The sequence below is a fragment of the Coregonus clupeaformis genome, unplaced genomic scaffold (genome assembly GCF_020615455.1).
Source record: "Coregonus clupeaformis isolate EN_2021a unplaced genomic scaffold, ASM2061545v1 scaf2630, whole genome shotgun sequence".
In the NCBI taxonomy this organism is placed as follows: Eukaryota; Metazoa; Chordata; class Actinopteri; order Salmoniformes; family Salmonidae; genus Coregonus; species Coregonus clupeaformis.
Genome location: NW_025536084.1, coordinates 1 through 27493, shown reverse-complemented (window position 1 = coordinate 27493; position 27493 = coordinate 1). Strand labels below are relative to the sequence as shown.

The 27493-nt window shown below is 42.0% G+C and overlaps 1 protein-coding gene across 1 annotated transcript; it reads left to right on the top strand.

Annotated features, from left to right (window-relative positions):
- The first annotated feature begins 1516 nt into the window (after positions 1-1516).
- LOC121547834 (adhesion G-protein coupled receptor G7) lies at positions 1517-14520 on the top strand. The gene is made up of 17 exons (XM_045219696.1): positions 1517-1724; positions 3544-3837; positions 4692-4796; positions 4913-5022; positions 5521-5664; positions 5783-5868; positions 5976-6109; positions 6378-6491; positions 6797-6966; positions 7249-7401; positions 9659-9771; positions 9889-9963; positions 10219-10550; positions 10791-10872; positions 13203-13367; positions 13669-13837; positions 14075-14520. The coding sequence occupies exons 1-17, from the start codon at positions 1517-1519 to the stop codon at positions 14285-14287; spliced, it is 2667 nt and encodes an 888-aa protein (XP_045075631.1). The 3' UTR covers positions 14288-14520.
- The last annotated feature ends 12973 nt before the right edge of the window (positions 14521-27493 follow it).

Below are 27493 nucleotides of genomic sequence, written 5' to 3'. Positions count from 1 at the left end.
TAGCTAAAATTGGCACTTTCCTAAATTAGCCATGGATGGAGATAAAGATTAGGACTAGTGGTTTTACTTATTCTCGGTAATGACCAATCATTTATAATGGCGATTCTGATCCAACCATTAATTCATACATTGTTGTGCCCCCTGGCCTGAGAGGATGGAAGTTCAATATGTAGCTAACTAATATGTAGAAGGCTAATGTTAACTAGCTAACGTTGCCCATGAATGGAGTTAGGCTAGCGAGCAAGCATTTTAGCCAGATAGCCTAGGACAACAAAAAAATAAAAGCGTGTACTGTATGACAGTGATAGAACGTTTCCTCAACATGAAAGAGAGGAGGATGGAATTGGCGTTTCTCTAAAAGTAGGGTGAGTCAACATGTTTTCTACTTGCACAAACGCACACAGAAATCAGAACAATGGACAGCCACATCATATTTAGCGTACGTTGATTGGACTAAATTGTTTTTGGTATCTTTTAGTTGTCACTGTATTAGACTAAACGGAGGTGATTTGATGATGTTCAAATGTTGAAGTTGAAATGGTGCTGAAATAGTGGAGGCAGCTCATGTTTTCTTTGCGACTTGCGGTAACTCTCTGTGGTTCTAATGCAATAGTTGTTTAGTGGTCCGAAAATGTCGGAAACATTAACTTGCTTCACCATGTTGTAGGTCATGTAACTGTCTGTTACTGTACACGCAATATGCTTTGTGGACTGCACTGGACAGAGCTATCCGGTTTTGTGATAAAACAAAGTTGTGGTTGAATTTATTCTGCCACTGTGTCTTATTGTCTCGGCCTAACAGGTTATAAAGCAAACAACGCAATTATCACAACACATAGGTTGTAATATGGCTTTGGCTTCCACAGTGATTTTACCCACGCACAGCTACTGATGAGTAAGCATTTCACTGTTAGTCTACACCTGTTGTTTACGAAGCATGTGACAAATAAAATGTGATTTGATTTTGACGCAGCCACCTCTGTCTCTACCTTCAACTGCCATGTGGTGGCGCCAATACTCTTCATCTAAAGGGGGGGTTCTTATGGGTAGTCGAACGGTCCATCAAAACTGTTCACCAGTCTTCCTCATTAATGTGCAGATAGGTAGAGATGTTTATGAAAACACTTTTAGCATACTCACTGTCCCTTATGTATGTCTAATTTCAAGAATTAAAGGTTCATTTGTTTCATAAGGTTCATTTAGGGGTACATTCTTAGAGAACTGCTATACATTTTGCACACTATTATAGGGAAGAAAATGTCAGTTCAATAAAAAGTGTTTATTTTTTATAAAAAACAAAGAGTTGAGCCTTCATTAGGGCCATGCACCTTTGTTGGACTGCAAACTTCTATTTTGCATGTCGGTTAGAGTCAGAGTAAGTCATCACATCTCAGTGAGCTGTTGTGTGCGAACCATCCCTCATGTTTAGCATCAGCGGAGGGTTCTCAGGATGTACACTGACTGGTAACAGTGAGTGAAGGACTGACATGGCTCGTCTGCCCTTTTTAATGTGCACATGATCTGGCTCCTCTTAGCTGCCCAGGTGACGGTGAGCCAGCTGAACCTGGTGTCCCACAGCGTGGTGGCTGCTCCCTACCAGTGGGAGTACCCCTACCTGCTCAGTATCATCCCCTCCCTCTTCAGCTTCATGGCCCTGCCCAAAAACAACATCAGCTACCTGTTGATCTCCATGATCTTCTGCATAGCTCCACTCATCTACGGGGGTATGGAATAATAAATATGGTAGAAACTCCCACTAGACCAGTGATGGACAACTTTGATAGGGTTGGGGACCACAACAAATCTGAACTCATCAGGAGGGCCGCAATGGCTCCCACACATGCAGCCAGAGCCGGCCCTAGCCTTTTGGGGGCTTTAAGTGGAATTTTCTACCCACACCCAGTTTGTGAAACTCACTTCCTACCCCAGGACCGAGTTTAGGAAACTTTATTCTAGAGAAGTATACCCTCTAGTGCCCTCAAATCCTAATCCAGACCTCCAAGCCAGTTTCATTGCTTTAAAAAAATCTAATTACACATGCTCTAGTGCAAAAAAGTTGGTCTGTTTAACAAAATATGTACTGTACCTTCCCAGCTGAAACTAAGAATGTTTTGCATAGAGAAGGGCAGTGCTATTGGTTGGCTGGTCCTCACAGTATCCATCCATGTGTATCCATTTTATTCATCCTGTCATACCTGATCTATTTTCAAAGAATTTGTGTCATTGTCTTTACTGATCCTGTTGACAACATAGGTTGTGTTGGAGCCAATGTACAGTACTTTCCCCTTAATTTCAATAGTAAATCATTAACTGGTATCTGCATGTCACTGCAGTCTCTGTAACAGGTGAAGAGCAGAGCAGTATAAGACCAACAGACGTCCTAATAATGTGCAGTCTTCTTACACTGCATGTCTTTAAATGGCAGAGATGAAGGAGCTATGGATTATGGCTGTCTTTGCTACAGGTAAGACTTGCTCTATATTTGATTTATTCAGGGTGATTTAAGATGTTCAGATGTACACTGAGTGTACAAAACATTAAGAACACCTGCTCTTTCCGTGACATAGACTGGCCAGGTGAATCCAGGTGAAAGCTATTATCCCTTATTGATGTAAATTGTTAAATCCACTTCAATCAATGTAGATGAAGGGGAGGAGACAGTTTAAATAAGGATGTTTAAGCCTTGAGACAGTTGAGACACGGATTGTGTTTGTGTTCCATTCAGAAGGTGAATGGGCAAGACAAAATATTTAAGTGCCTTTGAACGGTGTATGGTAGTAGGTGCCGGTTTGTGTCAAGAACTGCAACGCTGCTGGGTTTTTTACACTCAGCAGTTTCCCGTGTGTATCAAGAATGATTCGCCAACCTTCCAGCCAACTTGACACAATTGTGGGAAGCATTGGAGTCAACATGGGCCAGCATCCTTGTGGAATGCTTTCGACACCTTGTAGTGTCCATGCCCTGATGAATTGAGGCTGTTCTGAGGTCAAAGGGGGGGTGGGGGTGGGGTGTTCCTAATGTTTGGTATACTCAGTGTATGATGCTGTTGTTAATTTTCTTGTGTGATTGAGAACTGTGTAGGAAAATTGCTTTCACTTACGATGTGCAAAGATGTATGATGCATTTAACTTATCTATTGATTATATCCAATATGTGACCTTAGAGTATTTACAGTTTGGTTTATGGATTTTAAAGTTGAGTTTTTTAGTCAGCGATTGACTGATGTTTGGTCCTTTTGCTCGAAGGATATGTTAGTGTCTCACGAAGACATTGTTTCAGACTTTTTTTTATGCAGACACTTGATGGTGAATAGACTACTGTCAGGTCTTAGATACATTTGATAACAGAGTAGCCTTTGCTATCAACTGTTAATTGGCAGTGATAATGACTTCTTTCTCTCATAAAGTACAGTAGAAAACATTTCTACACTGGTGCAGACACAATGAAACTGGAACAGTCTGGATCATATCCTAAGCTTATAGCAACTGACACTATGTACCCTTGTTTATGTGGTTTACAGAGTTATTTAAATTTTTTGGGCAGTCTCTTTGCTACACAGGGATCTCACCACATCCTCTGCCGTTCCAACCACCATTGACTTAACTACTCCAGCTACTGCTGCCCCTTTAACCCCTGACCCTCCAACTACTGGTTACCGAAATGCTACTGGACTTCCAACTACTGGTAACCCTACCTCTATCCCTATCACCAGTACCAGTCTCCCCACCACCACCTCTACTGCCACAACAGCTCCTTTGGTCTGTATCAATGGTGGTGAGCTGCAGAGTGGAGTCTGTATCTGTCCTGATGATTGGACCGGAGAGACCTGTTCAGAGGGTACATCCACACCCTTACACTATACCTAACCCTGGATCTCACATTCAGACTCCACTCCACAATACCACACTACTATACCTAACCCTGGATCTCACATTCACAGTACACACCACTACACTACTATACCTAACCCTGGATCTCACATTCACAGTACACACCACTACACTACTATACCTAACCCTGGATCTCACATTCACAGTACACACCACTACACTACTATACCTAACCCTGGATCTCACATTCACAGTACACACCACTACACTACTATACCTAACCCTGGATCTCACATTCACAGTACACACCACTTCACTACTCCTAACCCTGGAACTCACGGTCACAGTACACTACTCCTAACCCTGGATCTCACATTCACAGTACACACCACTTCCCTACTCCTAACCCTGGAATTCACGGTCACAGTACACTACTCCTAACCCTGGATCTCACATTCACAGTACACACCACTTCACTACTCCTAACCCTGGAACTCACGTTCACACTACACTACTCCTAACCCTGGATCTCACATTCACAGTACACACCACTACACTACTATACCTAACCCTGGATCTCACATTCACAGTACACACCACTACACTACTATACCTAACCCTGGATGTCACATGCACAGTCCACAACACTATTCCCTGGATCTCACATTCAGACTAAACAACTACACTACTATACCTAACCCTGGATCTCACATTCACAGCACACACTACTTCACTACTCCTAACCCTGGATGTCACATGCACAGTCCACAACACTATTCCCTGGATCTCACATTCAGAATGTATATTTCATGTTTGCAGTCATACATTTGGTCCATGTTGAAATGCATTTTACTTCGATAGGGAATTTCTGCAATTCCACCATCATTGCTGATTTATCCTTCCCAAGAACAACGGTTGGCTGGTCTGCTTATTCAGAACAATTGTGTGGTGAGGAGACAACCAGTGGTATGTTACTTTTATTCACCTAAAATGACAAAAATGTATTAATCTGTTACAGTTCTAATTAATGTTGCATTAGGTAACACAAAATCTTGAGTATCTTTTTGTCTTGGTTCCTCCAGCCGGATTACCAGAAGCCTCAGCAAGATGTTTGAATGACACTGGCTCTCCGAAGTTTGGTCCTCCTCAGGAGCTGCAGTGTGAATTGACCCTCAGTGGCATTCAAGAAAATGTAAGTCAATATTCTTATGATCCTGATTTATGACCAGTCTCGATTTTGCGTTCTTCTTTCTTTGGGTCAGTTACAGTTATCATTATGAGGAGTCGATCTTACAGTTTGAAGATCAGTATCAACTGGCTTTTACCTTCAGCTCATGTATTCTGTTCCTTTATTCTGCTTAACAGTTGATGAGGAACATTCTTTTTTTATTTATTGTGTTTTAGATTACATTTTATTTTTACATTTAGTCATTTAGCAGGCGCTCTTATCCAGAGCGACTTACAGTAGTGAGTGCATACATTTTCATACTTTTGCCGTGTGGGAATTGAACCCACAACCTTGGCGTTGCAAGTGCCATTCTCTACCAACTGAGCCACATAGTTAGTATTGGCAATTTTAATATCCCAATGTACTCACAGGTCAGCATGTTGCTACCACTTATACAATGTTCTGTTGAAAAACAATACAGAAATAAAATAAATAAAAATCATTCTCTCTCTCCCTATTCAGATCTCCAGCAGTTCAGGTGATTTAGCACAGCTAGCCTTCATTACTCAGATCCTGACCTCCCAACCAGAGCTGCTATCAGCTGACAACATCACCACAGCAGCTCAGATAGCTAACACTCTGCTTCAGTCTGTAAATATCACAGAGGTATAACATGTTTTGGAATCAAGTTGTGACTATGACATGTTCTGGAGAGAAACGTGAGGTTGTTATTACAGTGATTTGAACACTTGAGGGTCATTCCCTGGTTTTGATCATGTTGCAGGACATCGCAGTGGCAGCTGTAACTACCATCAGTCAGCTACTGAATGCCAGTGGGGAGACTACACAGGAGAGTGATGCTGTCCAGAGGTGTGTGTGTGTGTGTGTCTCTGCTCATGTTTGAGTTTATGTGTGTGTGTCTGTGCGTGTCTGCATGGGTGCATGTAAACTAATGTGTTTCTGTGTTTCTCTCCCAGACTCACAGAGACCCTGGAGAAGTTTTCCCTGGACCAGCAGAATAATGTGTCCTTGGTGGTTCAGCCCAACCTGGTAGTCCAGTCTGTCCAAGTACCAAGTGACACAGTAGGGATCCAGTTTAGTGCTCTGACTGGTGGGTGGGACTGCTAGTGAACCTACATACTGGCATTTAAAGTGATAGTTTATATCCGTGTTGACAGACTGGATTTGTTGTACATTTTAGTCATTTTAGCAGACGCTCTTATCCAGAGCGACTTCCAGTTAGTGAGTGCATACATTTTTCATAATAGCACCATGCTCTACCAACTGAGCTACAGGAGGCCTGTACTACGGACAAGTGCAGAAGGAACACTATATTGTTCCTCTTTAAATTTATAAATCAAATTAATCTCCTTCTCCAGGAAGTTCTGGTAATTTTGTGGCCGACAGAATTAATCTCAACACCAATACCTCTGAACTGATAGCTGACAAAGGAGGTGCTACCGATGTCCAGATTGTCATAAAATTCACACCAGGTGAGCCAATGTTGGTATGCAAACAGTATATATACTCAAGCTTCAATTTCCTTGTAGCGCTTTCACCGAGAGCACTTAACTACTCGTTGTGGTCGCCAAAATCAGGTCAGCAATGCCAAATTGAGTCACATGGGATATGGATAAGTGAACTATTGAGAAGTAATGTGTCTTCCACGATAGGTCTACAAGGCAAAGTCAAGCTACTCATGTATAGGAAGTCCTGAGATGAACACCAATCTCTCTCTCTCCTCCCCCCTCTCTTTCTCTCTCCCCCTCTCACTCTCTTTCTCCCTCACTCCACTCAGTTTTACGTAATAAAAACACAAACTACTCCATTGGTTTTGTGCTCTACCAAAACGACCGGTTCTTCAGGTCCAGGGCATTCACAGCTTCTTCAGGAACCAGCAGAAGGGTCATCTCTGCTAACCTGGGACAAGTGTCTGGGTTGCATGTTGAGATGCTCTTCAAGCCCACAGTAAGATTTATCTTGGACTCAATAAACACATAGTGGTCCAAATTCTCTGGGAACCGTAGTGGGAAGTTTTCCATTATCTAAGTCACGTGTCAAACTCATTCCACGGAAGGTCGAGTGGCTGTGGGTTTTCGCTCCTCCCTTGTAAGGAACTCCCCTCATCTGATTGTCTAGGTCTTAAATTGAAAGGAAAAACCAAAAACCAGCAGACACTAGAATGAGTTTGACACCCCTGATCTAAGTTTTCCATTTTACAGTGAGTTTGTTTCTGTTCTCACTTCTCAGGCTGTCCCCAACGCCTCCCTCTATGACTTTGCCTGCGTGTGGTGGAACTACACGTTGAAAGACTGGAGCACCTATGGCTGCTCCAAAGTCAACCACTCAGAAGACGGCCTGCAATGTTTCTGTAATCACACCACTAACTTCGCTGTGCTTATGGTGAGTAGCTAGCTGCCTTCATCTCCCTTTAACTGACCACACTTTGACCTATGGAAGGGGTTCCCAAACTTTTTTTGGCCCACGTCACCATCTGAAAACTCTCATGACCCCAAACATGTGAATTAGTTTTTTTGTAATTAAGAGCCTATGTTTACTTTTTTATTATGACAGTTAATTGCAAAACATTCTAACAGTATTTCTGATTGTATTCTCAACTCATCATCACATACTTTTAATGTGGGGCTATGACAGTCAATAGCAACGTGGTCTGACATTAATATCTCTAATGAGATGGTGATGATGCATGTCGCGTCGGAGCTTCTCAAAGTCAGGGGGTGTGGGTTGACAGTGTGCACCTCATCTCTGCTGTCACTTCCAACCTGGATCGATATTTGGTTTTAATGCAGACGAGTGCACTAAATCCAGCCTCACACAGATATTAGCGGGCAAAGGGTACCATGAGTTTTAATGCTCAGAAGGAGACGGCAGGGTATTCCCTTTGAGTGAGGAACCAAAATGCGTTATCTGCATTATTCGGTCATATGACGGCTCGATAAGCTTTCGATTTCACTTACAGGCATGTCAACTGAGGCAGGATCACAGTCAAACAGATTTCTCTCCAATAAGAAGTCTTTCCTCTGAATCCACTGATTCGGTCACTCACCTGTAGAATGTTTTTGTATTTCCCCACGCATGCTTGCTTTCAGTTCGTTCAGTTTCCCAAATATGTCAGTTACAAAGGGAAGGAGACACATTTTCTTTTCATTACACAGAAAGTCAGGTCTTTTTTTTATTTTTTTTTACCATTCGTTACCAAGGAATCTGTTTTTCTTCAGTATAGCCATGCAGCGCATCCTCTGTACAGTTTCATGCTTGAGAATCGTGAGACAGAACAATACGTCCTCGTGAATAGCATCCCCCGACAGGTAGCGAACAAAATAATATGCATGGGCATCTCGGCCCTCACAACTAACGTCCATTTGGAAAGCAAAAGCTGGGGAGTATTTGAGTGGTTCTGTAGGTTTCATTTGGATTGCTAGCTATAGCATAAATTCTTCATTTTACAGTGTTATCTGACAAAGGTATTGATTAGTGTTTCTGCGCCTCGGTATCCCCACACCTTGTTTTCACCATATTGATTGTGGCGGTAATATCTCTGAAATAGTGTGTGGTTTCATTCTGTAGTGGGCCTAGCCATTCACCTGGGAATAGGGTGACCACATGTCCCAGATTGTGCGGGACAGTCCCGCATTTTGGCCCTTTGTCCCGCAACTAAACAATCATGTCCCGCATTTTATCAACAAATTCAAACGCCACCAATTGTAGAAAAAACGTTTGATTTGTCCAGTATTTCAGTCAGACATTCCAACCTGTCTCTTGCAGTCACATTGCGCTCATGACAGTTAATTTCCACCTTGTTACTCTCAGATTGTATAAAACATCTAATTGATTGGCTGCAAGTTCAACAATATCTCATAATTAGGCCTCCTAACTACTTACAAAGAGCTAGAAAAGTAGGTAAACAGCCACATTAGACTGAAAGATATAATCATAGCAGTGGGAAGTAGGGTGCTGCAGCACCTCCTGAAAAATCACAATGACAAAATAATAATAATACATATTTTCACTAAAGTAGTGCATTGGGCCTTTACTAGTCCTGTATTAGCAGACCGACATAACCGTTTTTATAGTGCGGGCAAAAAAATAAAACGTGAAGAATTATCATTCACAATTGACAGCGATGATACATTGGCCTATTTCTAAATTAGGTATAGGGTAGGTTACACTGTCCTGCAAAATCATCCTGTTGTCCCGTATTTGTGTATTTTAAATGTGGTCATCTTAAGTGGGAATGATTCAAGTGGAGCTGTCAAGTGCGGCCTTTTCCCACGATCTAAGGGCGCTCTCTGGTTGAATTTTGCTCTCTGGTTGAATTTTATGTTTTAGATTTGAATAATTTTCATTTAGATTTAAGGTTAACCACATTACAATGATTTTGAGATACAAAGACAATATTATAATATTTTATACAAATTACTATTATATATATATATATATATTTTTAATGATTTTGAAAATTCTCCTGCGATCCCATTTTCATATCAGGCGAACCCACATCAGGTCGCGACCCCTAGTGTGGGAACCGCTGACCTATAGTTTACATCAGCATATCCAGACACATGAGGGAGATGACTTTATACAGTATGACTGTGACAAACTTAGTGTTGAATTTTTCTTTTTTCTTTTCTTTCTACAGTCATTCAGGAATGATTTTAAATACGCTGAAGTTCTAAACTGGATCACCACATTGGGATGCTCCATGTCCATCATAGGGTTGAGTTTAACAATAACATTCCAGATCGCAACCAGGTAAGATCCTACAGGGTTCCAGAACCAATTCAACATATACAATAACATTCCAGATGGTGACCCGGTAAGATCCTACAGGGTTCCAGAACCATTTCTAAATATACAATAACATTCCAGATCGCAACCAAGTAAGATCCTACAGGCTTCCAGAACCATTTCTAAATATACAATAACATTCCAGATTGCAACCAGGTAAGATCCCACATGGTTCCAGAACCAATTCTAAATATACAATAACATTCCAGATCGTGACCCGGTAAGATCCTACAGTATTCCAGAACCAATTCAACAAATTGGGTGCATCTCAATAGTGTAAAGAAGCCCTTTGTCTGATCCAACACGACTTGATAGGTGAAACCATTATGAAACCCACTATTAATGAACCAACACATCCATAGCAAGGGATCTAACTTCCCTAACATAGTGTTGTCTATCACCTATCCCCAGGAAATCACGCAAAACCAACCCAACTGTCCTCTTAGTGAGCGTCTGCGTGTGTCTCCTGATCTTCACCCTCCTCTTCGTGTTGGGAGTGGACAACCCTCATAAACAGCTGGAGAAACCTGAAATACAGGAGGACAACATTCTCCCCCCGTCTGACACACACACAGAGCGGGACAGAGGCCCCTGTACTGCAGTCACAGTCCTGCTGCAGTACTTCCTGTTGGGGACGTTCAACTGGAACACGCTGTACGCCACACATGTCTTCCTGATGATCAGAAACAGCCTGGCCACCAGCCCATCACACTTCACAGCCTGTACCGTGGCCATCGGATGGGGTAGGACAGCTTGGAGAAAAATAAAATATTTTGTTGTTTCAGAAGCTTTGGCTGGCATTAGCCCTGGGCTCCTTGAACCAAAATGAATGCTAGGTTATATTTTATTTAGCCTAAAATAGAACTTCAAAGCAACTTGTATGGTGATGTTATGTCTTTAGAGGATGTATGTGTAGTATATAATCTGTATATGTCTGCATGCTAATCTACCAGGACATAACAACAACATTCTCTGTCTTTTAGGACTGCCTGCGGTTGTGGTGGCCCTCACCTTAGGAATTAGTTATAGAGTGGATGATCCACTGGGTTACAGGCAGGAGGAATTGTGAGTCAATACCGTATTTTACTATACTATACTTTACTATACTGTACTGTATTGTACTATACTGTACTTGAGCGACCCGGCTCAACATACAGTGAGGGGAAAAAGTATTTGATCCCCTGCTGATTTTGTACGTTTGCCCACTGACAAAGAAATGATCAGTCTATAATTTTAATGGTAGGTTTATTTGAACAGTGAGAGACAAAATAACAAAACAAAAATCCAGAAAAACGCATGTCAAAAATGTTATAAATTGAAATAAGTATTTGACCCCCTTTCAATCAGAAAGATTTCTGGCTCCCAGGTGTCTTTTATACAGGTAACGAGCTGAGATTAGGAGCACACTCTTAAAGGGAGTGCTCCTAATTTCAGCTTGTTACCTGTATAAAAGACACCTGTCCACAGAAGCAATCAATCAATCAGATTCCAAACTCTCCACCATGGCCAAGACCAAAGAGCTCTCCAAGGATGTCAGGGACAAGATTGTAGACCTACACAAGGCTGGAATGGGCTACAAGACCATCGCCAAGCAGCTTGGTGAGAAGGTGACACCAGTTGGTGCGATTATTCGCAAATGGAAGAAACACAAAAGAACTGTCAATCTCCCTCGGCCTGGGGCTCCATGCAAGATCTCACCTCGTGGAGTTGCAATGATAATGAGAACGGTGAGGAATCAGCCCAGAACTACACGGGAGGCAGCTGGGACCATAGTCACCAAGAAAACAATTGGTAACACACTACGCCGTGAAGGACTGAAATCCTGCAGCGCCCGCAAGGTCCCCCCTGCTCAAGAAAGCACATATACAGGCCCGTCTGAAGTTTGCCAATGAACATCTGAATGATTCAGAGGAGAACTGGGTGAAAGTGTTGTGGTCAGATGAGACCAAAATCGAGCTCTTTGGCATCAACACAACTCGCCATGTTTGGAGGAGGAGGAATACTGCCTATGACCCCAAGAACACCATCCCCACCGTCAAACATGGAGGTGGAAACATTATGCTTTGGGGGTGTTTTTTCTGCTAAGGGGACAGGACAACTTCACCGCATCAAAGGGACGATGGACGGGGCCATGTACCGTCAAATCTTGGGTGAGAACCTCCTTCCCTCAGCCAGGGCATTGAAAATGGGTCGTGGATGGGTATTCCAGCATGACAATGACCCAAAACACCCGGCCAAGGCAACAAAGGAGTGGCTCAAGAAGAAGCACATTAAGGTCCTGGAGTGGCCTAGCCAGTCTCCAGACCTTAATCCCATAGAAAATCTGTGGAGGGAGCTGAAGGTTCGAGTTGCCAAACGTCAGCCTCGAAACCTTAATGACTTGGAGAAGATCTGCAAAGACGAGTGGGACAAAATCCCTCCTGAGATGTGTGCAAACCTGGTGGCCAACTACAAGAAACGTCTGACCTCTGATTGCCAAAAAGGGTTTTGCCACCAAGTACTAAGTCATGTTTTGCAGAGGGGTCAAATACTTATTTCCCTCATTAAAATGCAAATCAATTTATAACATTTTTGACATGTGTTTTTCTGGATTTCTTTGTTGTTATTCTGTCTCTCACTGTTCAAGTAAACCTACCATTAAAATCATGTCTTTGTCAGTGGGCAAACATACAAAATCAGCAGGGGATCAAATACTTTTTTTCCCTCACTGTATTTCCTGGTTTGTGACCCACTGATACCGCCCCGGTGAGAGAGGAGTAAGGCAGTCCAAGAGTTAACACACACAGGAACTTTATTCACACACAGGAGAAGATGCACATAGGGATGATTTTTGTAATCACGCATCCCATGCACACATGTCTACCCGCGCTCTGACACTGGAAAAAACACAGTTCAGGCCCGGCTAATACTGATACGCTAGAAAGTGCATGCAGCGGACCCGACTAGCCAGTGCTGGGCTAGCTTGGAGCATCTGACCAATCACAGGGTGCATGGTCAGTGCATGGGCAGAGTGTGGGGTGCATGGGAACAGTCTGATTGGCTGATGCCACGAGCTGGAAGTGATGGATATCGCTCACATGAACTGAACTGAACTCTATTGTATTATACTGTACTGTACTACCAATATATATGTGGGGCAATTGCTGTATAAAATGTTATAACTCATACTGTAAAAGGTTTTCCCTGTCAATGTTCGTATTACATCCTTTTAACGATGGCAAAGAGCAATTTAAAAAGTTGTAAAAAACTAAAAGAATGATCCATTGTTTTGAAAGGTTTCTTGTTTACTTATGCCACCCACCATGTTTACTTTATACCACATTATTCAAATCACTGGTGTCCTGTTTTGTCTGTCAAATAGTCCCACTCTCTAACTCATTCATTTGACCTTTCAGTTGCTGGCTTGCTGCCCTCGATCCAGAGGGGAACTTTGACTTCAAGCTGCCAATGTTTTGGGGGTTCCTGATCCCTGTGGCGTTCATGCTTATCTTCAACATGGTGGTGTTGGTATATTTTGTACCGGTAGTTACCACATCCAAGACCAACCCACATATAACCAGGTAACATTAATGGGGGCATTTTGGGGGCACAAAGTAGAACGTTGTAGTCATTAAGATCAGTCTTGATTTAAATGCCTACTAATGAGCTTGTTAATTTTGTATTGTCTTTCAATTAAAACTTTTTATAAATAAAATGCATGCTTTTTTAAATTATTAATTCAGTCATTAGTAAGCAAATCATACAATTTGATGAGCACCATTCTCTAACCCACTCAGTCATTGGAAGCATAATGTTCTTATACCACAGCATTACAGCAGTCTATGACAGCAATCTAATAAGCATGTTGGTTATATTTCCCAGTACAAGACACACATCGATGAAGAAGAAGTTCCTCAGTAGCTTTTCTCTGGCTGTAGTGCTCGGTCTCTCCTGGATCCTGGGCTATCTGTTGCTCATTACACAGAACCAGACCATGTACACCATACTCAACATCTCATTCTGTGTACTCACCACCACTCAGGTAGTAAATGTATGCACTCACTACTGTAAGTCGCTCTGGATAAGAGAGTCTGCTAAATGACTAAAATGTTAAATATAAAGACTAGTGTACTATTGTACCACAGAATCCAGACATGATTGAAAACTAGACACCTACTAAACATTAATAAATGATGCTGCTCTTTATAGAAACGCTACCTTTTGTTTGTACGTGTTTATTCCTGAAAATACTTGATTATGTCTTTGTGTTTTTGTTTTCGCTCCACAGGGCTTGCAGGTTTTCATTCTGTTCACAGCAAGAACAGCAATTGTCAAGAAAAAGATGTCAAGTGCTTTGAAATCTGTCTCTAGCGCTGGGATCCCTCTTCACACCAAGAGGTTCAGTCTATGGCGAGGCGAGCAAAGTGAAAAAGTAGAATCATACACACAGCAGGACACTGATCTGTCATTTCCACCTTGTTCCTCACAGACATCTAACTGATGGGCTGCAAGTTTAACCTCTGTTGTAAAATATCTCATATACCGCCACTATTTCCTATAATATACAGAATAATACACACCATTTTGTATCAATGTATTTTTACTGTAAATTCCCTCAGAAGTTGTGTTGTCCAAGGATTTTTTGGCTATGCACATACTGTATATACATACTGTATGTGTTTTTTGAAATATAACTGTTTTGAATAAAACTGTGATTATTCTCTTTGAATCGAATGTTTGTTTCAGTATTTTTTGTGAGAAATTACACTACTTTACACAATATCCCAGAAAATATCTTTAGACAGTGTAGCCTAGGGATGTCAAACTACATAATTTTCCCTGCGGGCCACGTTCGATTTCTTTACCAAGGCCGCACTTAAAATGTATGAACCTTTTACTGCAGTGGGCTAAATCAGGGTCACACAGAGTGATTCTTGGTTGGTAACAAATCTACCTTCAAACAAAAGTATACACCACACACACATGGTTATGGGCTTAAAAAAGAAGACACCTGTACAATGCCAGATATAGAGTTGAAATCTATGCCATTTTGAGTTTCCATCCTAATATTACACTTTATATACATCACAGAAGACTGAAATATAACAAAACTGTTTGACATAGAAACACCAGATTTTCATCCTCATAAAATGAAAAACGTATTAATTATGAAATGATTAATAACATTCCACCCATGAGGCCAAAGAGGGCACTTTTGGTCATTGACTGCAGGAAAGGGCTACAAAGCTTCTGCTCCACCAGCCTATATAGCTCAGGCAACAAGCTCCAGCTGCCAATTACATCTGTGGTAGTACAAGGCAACAAAGCAGGTCAGGCTCTGATGCTGCGGGACAGCAAGGATGAGAGGGTTTGCCAGCCAGAGATCAAGGAGGTATGACAGGCTCAGGAAGAAAGCAGGCATGTCAGAGGGAGGTATGAAAGGCTCAGGAAGAAAGCAGGCATGTCAGAGGGAGGTATGAAAGGCTGAGGAAGAAAGCAGGCATGTCAGAGGGAGGTATGAAAGGCTCAGGAAGAAAGCAGGCATGTCAGAGGGAGGTATGAAAGGCTGAGGAAGAAAACAGACATGTCAGGGGGTGGTATGGAAAGGCTCAGGAAGAAACCAGGCATGTCAGAGGGAGGTATGAAAGGCTGAGGAAGAAAGCAGGTATGTCAGAGGGAGGTCTGAAAGGCTGAGGAAGAAAGCAGGAATGTCAGAAGGAGGTATGAAAGGCTGAGGAAGAAAGCAGGCATTTCAGAGGGAGGTATGAAAGGCTGAGGAAGAAAGCAGGCATGTCAGAGGGAGGTATGAAAGGCTGAGGAAGAAAGCAGGCATGTCAGAGGGAGGTATGAAAGGCTGAGGAAGAAAACAGGCATGTCAGAAGGAGGTATGAAAGGATGAGGACTAAACCAGGCATGTCATGGGGAGGTATGAAATGCTGAGGAAGAAAGAAGGCATGTCAGAGGGAGGTATGAAAGGTTGAGGAAGAATGCAAAACATTTCTGCAGCATTGAAGGTCTCCAAGAAGACAGTGGCCTCCATCATTCTTAAATGGAAGAAGTTTGGAACCACAAAGACTCTTTCTGGAGCTGGCCGCCTGGCCAAACTGAGCAATTGGGAGAGAAGGGCCTTGGTGAGGGAGGTGACCAAGAACCCGGTGGTCATTCTGACAGAGCTCCAGAGTTCTTCTGTGGAGATGGGAGAACCTTCCAGAAGGACAACCATCCCTGCAGACGGAAGCCACTCCTCAGTAAAAGGCACATGATAGCCCGCTTGGAAGAAGGAGTAGCGATTACAGTGTCGTCCGGCTCATAGAAGGCACAGGGTGGCGAGTACCTGTCAGGTGAGCCGACAGCGATGTATTTTAGATATTATACTTCCTCACAGTCAACATTTGCTAAAGATAGTCCTCTATCCAGCACTTTTGGAATTTTCCAGGCTGCCTGAATGTCTAGGTTTTGTTAAGATTACTTTTAGCAAGCTGGGCAGAGTGAAGAGACTATAAATGTTGATCCATTATCATTTCAACACAATTTCGATTTGGTTTGAGTCATTTCACTGTCGTTTGAGATAAAAATAATAAAAATAATCAGAAGAATGAAATGAATTATTCTGGGCCGGATTGAATGGGATCGCGGGCCCATATCCAATCGATACTAGCCTAAACTAGACCTAGGAAAAACAAGAGTACAGTAGTTGCCTAAAGAATGACTGTGACCTAAAGGTGTGATGTTGATGTCATCAGGAATTATGAAGTTCACACTGTACTGTATATCTGCGTTGTGCTCCTCAAACAAAGTCTGATGTAGAGTTTATACTAATTCTTATTTACATATGATTTGGTTTTCCTCTACCTCAACAGGCACTATTATTGTCACTACATATGACAGTTAGGATATCTCCTTAGTAGGGTTGCAATAGTCCATGAATTTACAATAAATTACATGGTTTTCCCAAAATCCTGGTTGGAGGTTTCCCTGTGTCAGGAAGGAATAAGCAGGAAATCCTGAATCCTCAAACCATGATTTTGGATAACCAGGGAATTTATTGAAAGTTACTGGAATTTTGCAACACTACTCATTAGGTACCCAGCGGTGTATCACATTCCCACCATTAGTAAGTCTCAATGCATTGAAGTATGCATGTCACTGTGTATTTATTCCTTCTGTCACTATGTCTATTTTTGATGTTTAACTCTGCATTGTTGAAAGGGACCCAAAAGTAAGCATTTCACTGTTAGTCTACACCTGTTGTTCACGAAGCATGTGACAAATAAAATATGATTAGATGTTGACGAAGCCTCCTCTGTCTCTACCTTCAACTGCCATGTTGTGGCGCCAATAGTCTTCCTCTAAAGGGGGATTTCTTATGGATAGTGGAATGGTCCATCTAAACTGTTCACCGGTCTTCCTCATTAATGTGCAGATAGGTAGAGATGTTTATAAAAACACTTTTAGCATATTCACTTTCGCTTATAGACTGCATGTCTAATTTCAAGAATTCAAGGTTCATTTGTTTCATAAGGTTCATTTAGGGGTACATTCTTAGAGAACTGCTAAACATTTTGCCCACAATTATAGGGAAAAAAGTGACAGTTCAATAAAAAGTGTCTCTTTATTATTAATGGGTGGTCCCGGGTTCAATCCCCGGGACCACCCATACGTAAAAATGTATGCACACATGACTGTAAGTCGCTTTGGATAAAAGCGTCTGCTAAATGGCATATTATATTATATAGGGCTACATTCTTGGAGAACTACTATACATTTGCCAAAAAAGTGACAGTTCAATAAAAGTGTTTATTTATTATTAAAAACAATGAGTTCAGCCTTTGAGCCTTCATTAGGGCCATGCACCTTGGTTGGACTGCAAATAGCAACAGACTGTATACTTCTATTTTGCATACTTTTATTTTGCATGTCGGTTAGAGTCAAAGTAAGTGAACACATCTCAGTGAGCTGTTGTGTGCGAACCATCCCTCATGTTTGGCATCAGCGGAGGGTTCTCAGGATGTACACTGACTGGTAACACTGAGTGAAGGGCTGACATGGCTCGTCTGCCCTTTTTTATGTGCACATGATCTGGCTCCTCTTAGCTGCCCAGGTGACGGTGACCCAGCTGAACCTGGTGTCCCACAGCGTGGTGGCTGCTCCCTACCAGTGGGAGTACCCCTACCTGCTCAGTATCATCCCCTCCCTCTTCAGCTTCATGGCCCTGCCCAAAAACAACATCAGCTACCTGGTGATCTCCATGATCAGTGCTGGGCTCTTCTGCATAGCGCCGCTCATCTACGGGGCTATGGAGATGTTCCCGGTGGTGAATCCAATGTTTTTAGATTTGTGGGTGAAGTAGTGAAGGACTGTACACTTCAGGAGGAAGGAGATATTACTGGGACGTACCCATGACTAGGTCAGGGCATGATGTGGCCTTAATGAGAGGAGCCTTCCAGAACTGTAAAGGAACAGGGAAAGGGTTAAGAGAAGGGAAGAGCAGTGGTCAGATTGAGTCCATATGGTTGTGTGCTGGTGTCAATGCACATGTTCATGTTGACAGTACTCAACAATTCAATTGTTTCTAAATGACATGTACATTGTTAAATAACAATAAAATGGGTATGCTGCGGCAGCTTTGCATCTATTGTCTATTTCATTAATTACATGAATTAATCACAACAATGTAAAGGCACCATTTGTCATCTCTGCAGTTGGGTTCATCTTTCCTATTACCATGGTTCCTTTAGAAACAAGTGCCTTTCATTGGAACTGTTTACTCTCAGTATACGATGAGCTTTGTGTTACATGCACCTCAGCATAGTACCCATGCTCTAGAACAGGGTTTCCCATTTTGGTTTTTGTTCTAGCACTACATTGCTGATTCAAATAACCAAACCTTGACGATGAGTTGGTTATTTGAATTAACTGTGTAGTGCTAGTGCAAAAACCAAAACATGCACCCAGGGAGGCCCCAGGACCGAGTTTGGGAAACCTTGTTCAAGAGAAGTCTACCGTCTAGTGCCCTCAAAATCTAATCCTGACCTCCAAGCCAGTTCCATTGCTTTTCAAAAAAAATAATTCCCCTCTAATCAGGAAATCTAATTACACCTGCTCTAGTGGAAAAAAGTTGTTCTGTTTACCGAAACATGTTCTGTACCTTCCCAGCTGCAACCAAGAATGTTTTGCATAGAAAAGGGTAATGCTATTGGTTGACTGGTCCTGACAGGTGAAGAACAGAGCAGCATAAGACCAACAGACATCCTAATAATGTTCAGTCTGCTTACACTGCATGCCTGGAAACAGCAGAGATGAAGGAACTATGGATTATGGCTGTCTTTGCTACAGGTAAGACTTGCTCTATATTTGATTTATTCAGGGTGATTTAAGATGTTCAGATGTACACTGAGTGGACAAAACATTAAGAACACATGCACTTTCCATGACATACGGTGCTTTCGGATAGTATTCAGACCCCTTCACTTTTCCACATTTTGTTACGTTACAGCCTTATTCTAAAATTGATTTTTTAAAAATTCTTCATCAATATACACACAATACTCCATAATGACAAAGCAAAAACAGGTTTTAGACATTTTTGCTAATTAATAACAAAAATAAACAGAAATATTACATTTACATAAGTATTCAGACCCTTTACTCGGTACTTTGTTAAAACACTTTGCCAGATATTACAGCATCGAGTCTTAGGTATGACGCTACAAGCTTGAAGGTGTTCCTACTGTTTGGTATAATCAGTGTATGATGCTGTTGTTTAGTTTCTATGATTGAGAATTGTCTAGGAAAATTCCTTTTCACTTCAGATGTGCAAAATGTATGACACATTTTATTTATCAATTGATTATTACCAATTTATGACCTCACTGTTTTTACAGTTTGGTTTATGAATTTTTAAGTTTTGTTTATAGTTAATGATTGAATTATGTTTTGTCTGTTTGCTGCAAGGGATACAATAGCATCAATAAAGACATTGTTTCAGACTTTATTTTAATCCAAACATTATTTAGATTTACTGTTAAGCAGTTGTTTACATACTGTGAATAGACTACTGTCAGGTCTCAGATACAGTTGATAACAGAGTAGCCTTTGCTATCACATGTCTACCGTTTATTGGCAGTGATAATGACTTAATTATCTCATAAAGTACAGAAGAAAACATTTCTACACTGCTTAACAAACAATGAAACTGGAACAACATGGATCATCTGCTATGCTCTGTATAGCAATTGACACTATGTACCCTTGTTTATGTGGTTTACTGAGGTATATATATATATTTTTGGGGCAGTCTCTTTTGCTACAGGGGATCTCACCACATCCTCTGCCATTCCAACCACCATTGACATAACTACTCCAGCTACCGTACTGTCCCTAGGGCCTCTATCCCCTGTCACCAGTACCACTCTCCCCACCACCTCTACCCCTACCCCCCACACCACTTCCTCCCACCACCTCCCCACCACCCACTCCCACCACCTCCTCCCACCACCTCTCCCACCACAACCCTCCTCTGGTCTGTATCAATGGTGGTGAGCTGGAGAGTGGAGACTGTATCTGTCCTGATGAGTGGACCGGAGAGACCTGTTCAGAGGGTAAATCCACACACTTACACTATACCTCTAACCCTGGATCTCACATTCACGACACCCCCCTAACCCTTGAGTCCACAACACTATTCCTTGGATCTCACATTCAGAATGGATATTTCATGTTTAGTCATACATTTGGTCCATGTTGAAATGTATTTTACTTCGATAGAGAATTTCTGCATTTCCACCATCAAGGATGGATTCTCCTTCCCAAGAACAATAGTTGACTTGTCTGCTTATTCAGAACAACTCTGTGGTGAGGGGAGACAACCAGTGGTATGTTGCTTTTATTCACCTTAAATGACAAAAAATGTATTAATCTGTTACAGTCCTAATTAATGTTGCATTAGGTAACACAAAATCTTGAGTATCTTTTTATATTGGTTCCTCCAGCCGGATTACCAGCAGCCTTAGCAAGATGTTTGAATGACATTGGATCTCCGATGTTTGGTTATCCTGTGGAGTTGGACTGTGAATTGACCCTCAGTGACATTCAAGGAAATGTAAGTCAATATTATTTTTATTTATGATCCTGATTTATGACAAGTCTCAATTTTGCGTTCTTCTTTCTTTGGGTCAGTTACAGTTATCATTATGAGGAGTCGATCTTACAGTTTGAAGATCAGTATCAACTGGCTTTTACCTTCAGCTCATGTATTCTGTTCCTTTATTCTGCTTAACAGTTGATGAGGAACATTCTTTTTTTTATTTCTTGTGTTTTACATTACATTTAGTCATTTAGCAGACACTCTTATCCAGAGTGACTTACAGTAGTGAGTGTATACATTTTTATACTGGTCCCCCGTGGGAATCGAACCCACAACCCTGGCGTTGCAATTGCCTTGCTCTACCAACTGAGCCACGTAGTTAGTATTGTCAATTTTAATATCCAAATGTACTCACAGTTCAACATGTTCCTGCCACTTATACAAAAACAATACAATACTACACTAAATAAAAATCATTCTCTCTCCCTATTCAGATCTCCAGCAGTTCAAGTGATTTAGCACAGCTAGCCTTCAGTACTCAGATCCTGACCTCCCAACCAGAGCTGCTATCAGCTGACAACATCACCACAGCAGCTCAGATAGCTAACACGCTGCTTCAGTCTGTAAATATCACAGAGGTATAACATCTTTTGGAGTCAAGTCGTGTCTATGACATATTCTGGAGATAAACGTGAGGTTGTTATTACAGTGATTTGAACACTTGAGGGTCATCCCCTGGTTTTGATCATGTTGCAGGACATCGCAGAGGCAGCTGTAACTACCATCAGTCAGCTGCTGAATGCCAGGAAGAACAGTGCAAAGGAGAGAGACGCTGTCCAAAGGTGTGTGTATGTGTTTCTGCATATGTTTGAGTTTATGCGTGTCTGCATGGGTGCATGTAAACAAATTATTTTCTGTGTTTCGTTCCCAGCCTCACAGAGACCCTGGATAAGTTTTCCCTGGACCAGCAGAATAATGTGTCCTTGGTTCAGCCCAACCTGGTAGTCCTGTCTGTCCAAGTACCAAGTGACACAGTAGGGATCCAGTTTACTGCTCCGACTGGTGGGTGGGACTGCTAGTGAACCTACATACTGGCATTTAAAGTGATAGTTTATACAGTGGGGAGAACAAGTATTTGATACACTGCCGATTTTGCAGGGTTTCCTACTTACAAAGCATATAGAGGTCTGTAATTTTTATCATAGGTACACTTCAACTGTGAGAGACGGAATCTAAAACAAAAATCCAGAAAATCACATTGTATGATTTTTAAGTAATTTATTAGCATTTTATTGCATAAGATAAGTATTTGATACATCAGAAAAGCAGAACTTAATATTTGGTACAGAAACCTTTGTTTGCAATTACAGAGATCATACGTTTCCTGTAGGTCTTGACCAGGTTTGCACACACTGCAGCAGGGATTTTGGCCTACTACTCCATACAGACCTTCTCCAGATCCTTCAGGTTTCGGGGCCGTCGCTGGGCAATACAGACTTTCCCCTCCCTCCAAAGATTTTCTATTGGACTCAGGTCTGGAGACTGGCTAGGCCACTCCAGGACCTTGAGATGCTTCTTACGGAGCCACTCCTTAGTTGCCCTGGCTGTGTGTTTCGGGTCGTTGTCATGCTGGAAGACCCAGCCACGACCCATCTTCAATGCTCTTACTGATGGAAGGAGGTTGTTGGCCATGATCTCGCATACATGGCACCATCCATCCTCCCCTCAATACGGTGCAGTCGTCTGTCCCCTTTGCAGAAAAGCATCCCCAAAGAATGATGTTTCCGCTCCATGCTTCATGGTTGGGATGGTGTTCTTGGGGTTGTACTCATCCTTCTTCTTCCTCCAAACACGGCGAGATGGAGTTTAGACCAAAAAGCTCTATTTTTGTCTCATCAGACCACATGACCTTCTCCCATTCCTCCTGTGGATCATCCAGATGGTCATTGGGGAAAACTTCAGACGGGCCTGGACATGCGCTGGCTTGAGCAGGGGGACCTTGCGTGCGCTGCAGGATTTTAATCCAAGACGGCATGGTGTGTTACTAATGGTTTTCTTTGAGACTGTGGTCCCAGCTCTCTTCAGGTCATTGACTAGGTCCTGCCGTGTAGTTCTGGGCTGATCCCACACCTTCCTCATGATCATTGAAGTACGAGGTGAGATCTTGCATGGAGCCCCAGACCGAGGGTGATTGACCGTCATCTTGAACTTCTTCCATTTTCTAATAATTGCGCCAACAGTTGTTGCCTTCTCACCAAGCTGCTTGCCTATTGTCCTGTAGCCCACAGCCTTGTGCAGGTTTACAATTTTATCCCTGATGTCCTTACACAGCTCTCTGGTGTTGGCCATTGTGGAGAGGTTGGAGTCTGTTTGATTGAGTTGTGGACAGGTGTCTTTTGTATAGGTACGAGTTCAAACAGGTGTCTCCCGTAATGAGTGGAGAACAGGAGGGCTTCTTAAAGAAAAACTAACAGGTCTGTGAGAGCCGGAATTCTTACTGGTTGGTGGGTGATCAAATACTTATGTCATGCAAAAATGCAAATTAATTACTTAAAATTATACAATGATTTTCTGGATTTTGCTTTAGATTCCGTCTCTCACAGTTGAAGTCTACCTATGGATAAAAACTACTGAACCTCTACATGCTTTGTAAGTAGGAAAACCTGCAAACTCGAGTGTCAAACTCGTTCTTGCTATCTGTGTTAACAGACTGGTTAAACTTCTTAAAATCTTATTTTTCATATGTTTCTCCTCTACTGTTGGTCAATAAGGTTTGGTATGGATTTGATTTGTTGTACTACAGACGGTACAGAACAGTGGAGGCTGCTGAGGGGAGGACTTGGCTCTAATAATGGTTGGAACGGGAAGCGAATGGAATGGCATAAAACACATGGAAAACGTGTTTGATCTTATTTGATACCATTCCACTGATTCCGTTCCAGCCGTACCATGTTCCCGTCCTCCCCAATTAAGGTGCCACCAACCTCCCGTGGTACAGAAGGAACACTATATTGTTCAGCTTTAAATTCTATAAATCAAATTAATCTCCTCCAGGAAGATCTGGTCATTTTGTGGCCAACAGAATTAATCATCACTAATACCCCCTCTGAACTGATAGCTAACAAAGGAGGTGCTGCTCGTTTGTCCAGATTGTTATCAAATTCCCACCAGGTGAGCCAACAATGTTGGTATAATTACAAACATAGTGTATAAACTCAAGCTTCATTCCCTTATACAGCTTTCACCAAGAGTGCTTAACTGCTCTTTGTGTATATGAAGTCCTGATATGGAACAACAATCTCTCTCTTTCTCTCCCACTTTCTCTCTTTCTCACTTTCCCCCTCTCTCTCCCTCTCCTTCCTCCCTCAGTTTTACGTAATAAAAACATCAAACTACTCCATTGGTTTGCTGCTCTGCAACCAAAAGACCGGTTCTTCAGGTCCAGGACTTTCAGAGCTTCTTCGGGAACCAAGCAGAAGGGGTCATCTCTCTAACCTGGGACAAGTGTTTGGGCTGCATGTTGAGATGCTCTTCAAGCACACAGTAAGATTTCTATTGGAATCAGTAAACGCATAGTGGTCCAAATTCTCTGGGAAATTTAATTGGGAAGTTTTCCATTATGTACAGTACATTGGAAAGTATTCAGACCCATTCACTTTTTCAACATTTTGTTACGTTACAGCCTTATTCTAAAAATTGATTAAATGATTTTTTCCTCATCAATCTACACACAATACCCCATAATGACAAAGCAACAACGAGTTTTAGAAATGTTTGTACATTTATTAAAAATAAATAACTAAATATTACATTTACATAAGTATTCAACCCTGTACTCAGTACTTTGTTGAAGCACCTTTGGCAGTAATTTTAGCCTTGAGTATTCTTGGGCATGGCGCTGCAAGCTTGGCACACCTGTGTTTGGGAAGTTTCTCCCATTCTTCTCTACAAATCCTCTCAAGCTCTGTCAGGTTGGATGGGGAGGCGTCGCTGCACAGCTATTTTTCAGATCTCTCCGATGTTTGATCGGGTTCAAGTCGAAATCTTTGGCTGGCCACTCAGAGACATCCAGGGACTTTTCCAGTAGCCACTCCTGCATTGTCTTGGCTGTGTGTGCTTTGGTCGTTGTCCTGTTGGAAGGTGAATGCTTCGCCCCAGTCTGAGTCTGAGCGGCTCTGGAGCAGGTTTCATCAAATCTCTGTACTTTGCTCCGTTCAACTTTCCCTCAATCCTGACTAGTCACACTGCCCATCAAAAAACATCCCCACGCATGATCCCACCACCATGCTTCACCGTAGGGATGGTGCCAGGTTTCCTCAGACGTGGCGCCTGGCATTCAGGCCAAAGGGTTCAGTCTTGGTTTCATCAGACCAGAAAATCTTGTTTCTCATGGTCTTAGAGTCCCTTTAAGGTGCCTTTACAAACTCCAAGTGGGCTGTCATGTGCACTTTACTGAGGAGTGGCTTCCGTCTGGCCACTTTTGAGTCAGATTGGTGGAGTGCTGCAGAGATGATTGTCCTTCTGGAAGGTTCTCCCATCTCCACAGAGGAACTCTGGCGCTCCCCCAAACCAAGGCCCTTCTCCCCCGATTGCCCAGTTTGGCTGGGCGGCCAGCTCTAGGAAGAGTCTCCTATAGTTCCAAACTTCTTCCATTTAAAATATAGGCCACTGTGTTCTTGGGGACATTCAATGCTGCAGACTTATACCCTTCCCCAGATATGTGCCTCACACAATCTCTCTGCGACCATTCCTTCACCTCCTTGGCTTAGTTTTTGCTCTGACATGCTGTTCAACTGTGGACCTCATATAACAGGTGTGCCCTTTCCAAATAATTCCATCAATTGTACCACAAGTGGATCCCAATCAGAAGTTGTTGAAACATCTCAAGGATGATCAATGAAACAGGATGCACCTGAGCTCAATTTCACGTATCATAGAAAAGAGGGTCTAAATACTTATGTAAAATAAGGTATTTCTGTTTTCTAAAAACCTGTTTTCGCTTTGTCATTACTTGGTATTGTGTTTTTGGTGCTGAGGATCTATTTGTTATTTAATCAATTGTAGAAGAAGGCTGTAACGCCAATGTGGAAAAAGTTAACGGGTCTAATTTTAATGCACTGTGGAGTCGTGTCAAACTCATTGCCTGGTCGTGATTGATAATTAAGGTCACTGATTAGTAGAAACTCCCTCATCTGATTGTCTAGGTCTTGAGTGAAAAGAAAAACCAAAAACCAGCAGACACTAGGCCCTCCATTGAATGAGTTTTTACCCCTGATCTAAGTTATCCCATTCTTATCCCACAATGAACAAGGAAGCATATTTTGGCCAGTGAACAAGGAAGCATATGTTGTCTTGCTTATATGATATGATCTATCATAATTAAACTTCTTCTTTCCCACATTTAAGTAATAACCTATTATATTTCACAATTACTTAATTTTTTTTTATGAGGAATTTTGTGAATGCATGTCTTTGCTGAAGTATTATATTGAGTTTGTTTCTGTTCTCACTTCTCAGGCTGTTACCTCCCTCTATACTTTGCCTGCGTGTGGTGGAACTACCCGTTGAAGACTGAGCACTGGCTGCTCCAAATTCAACAACTCAGAACGGCCTGCGATGTTTCTGTGATCACACCACTAACTTCGCTGTCTTATGGTGAGTAGCTGGCTGCCTTCATCTTCCTTTGCTTGTACCTTCTGACCTTTGGAAAGGGGTTCCCAAGCATTAATGGCCCACAACCTGTTTTGATATCTGAAAATTCTCATGCCAAACCATGTGAATTTTCTTTTTGTAATTAAGAGCCAATGTTTACTTTTTTATATGGGGTTATGACAATCAATTGCAAAACATTCAGTATTTCTGATTGTATTCTCAACTCACCATCACATACTTTTTAATGTGATGTTATATTCAATAGCAAATTGGCCTGACTTAATGTCTCTTATCTCATCACCACTAATGAGATGATGAGATCAGAGACATGATGCATGTCGGTGGAGCTTCTCAAAGTCAGGGGGTGTGGTTGACAGTGCCCACCTCATCTCTGCTGTCACTTCCAACCTGATCATATTTGGTTTTAATGCAACGGGTGCACTAAATCCCAGCCTCACACGATATTACGGGCAAAGGGTACCATGAGTTTTAATGCTCCAGAAGGAAATGACAGGTATTCCCTTTGGTGAAAAATGCGTTATCTGCAGCATTCTGTCCATATGTTGGCTCGATTAGTTTTCATTTTCACTTGCAGCTATGTCAACTGAGGCAGGATCACAGTCAAACAGATTTCTCTCAATAAAATCTTTCCACTGAATCCACTGATTCGGTCACTCATCTGTAATTTTTTATTTCCTGCATGCTTGCGTTCAGTTTGTTCAGTTTCCCAAATTTGTCAGTTACATATGCAGAGTTCATTTTATTTTCATTACACAGAAAGTCAACAAAGTCTGTCTGTTTTATTTTGCCCACCATTCAATCCCATGAATCCGTTTTTCTTCAGTAGCCATGCAGCGCATCCTCTGTACAGTTTCATACTCCTATATGTCCTGGAATGCATCCCGACATGTAGCGAACAAAAGTAAATGAATGGGCATCTACACCTCAAACTACTTCAATTTGAAACTG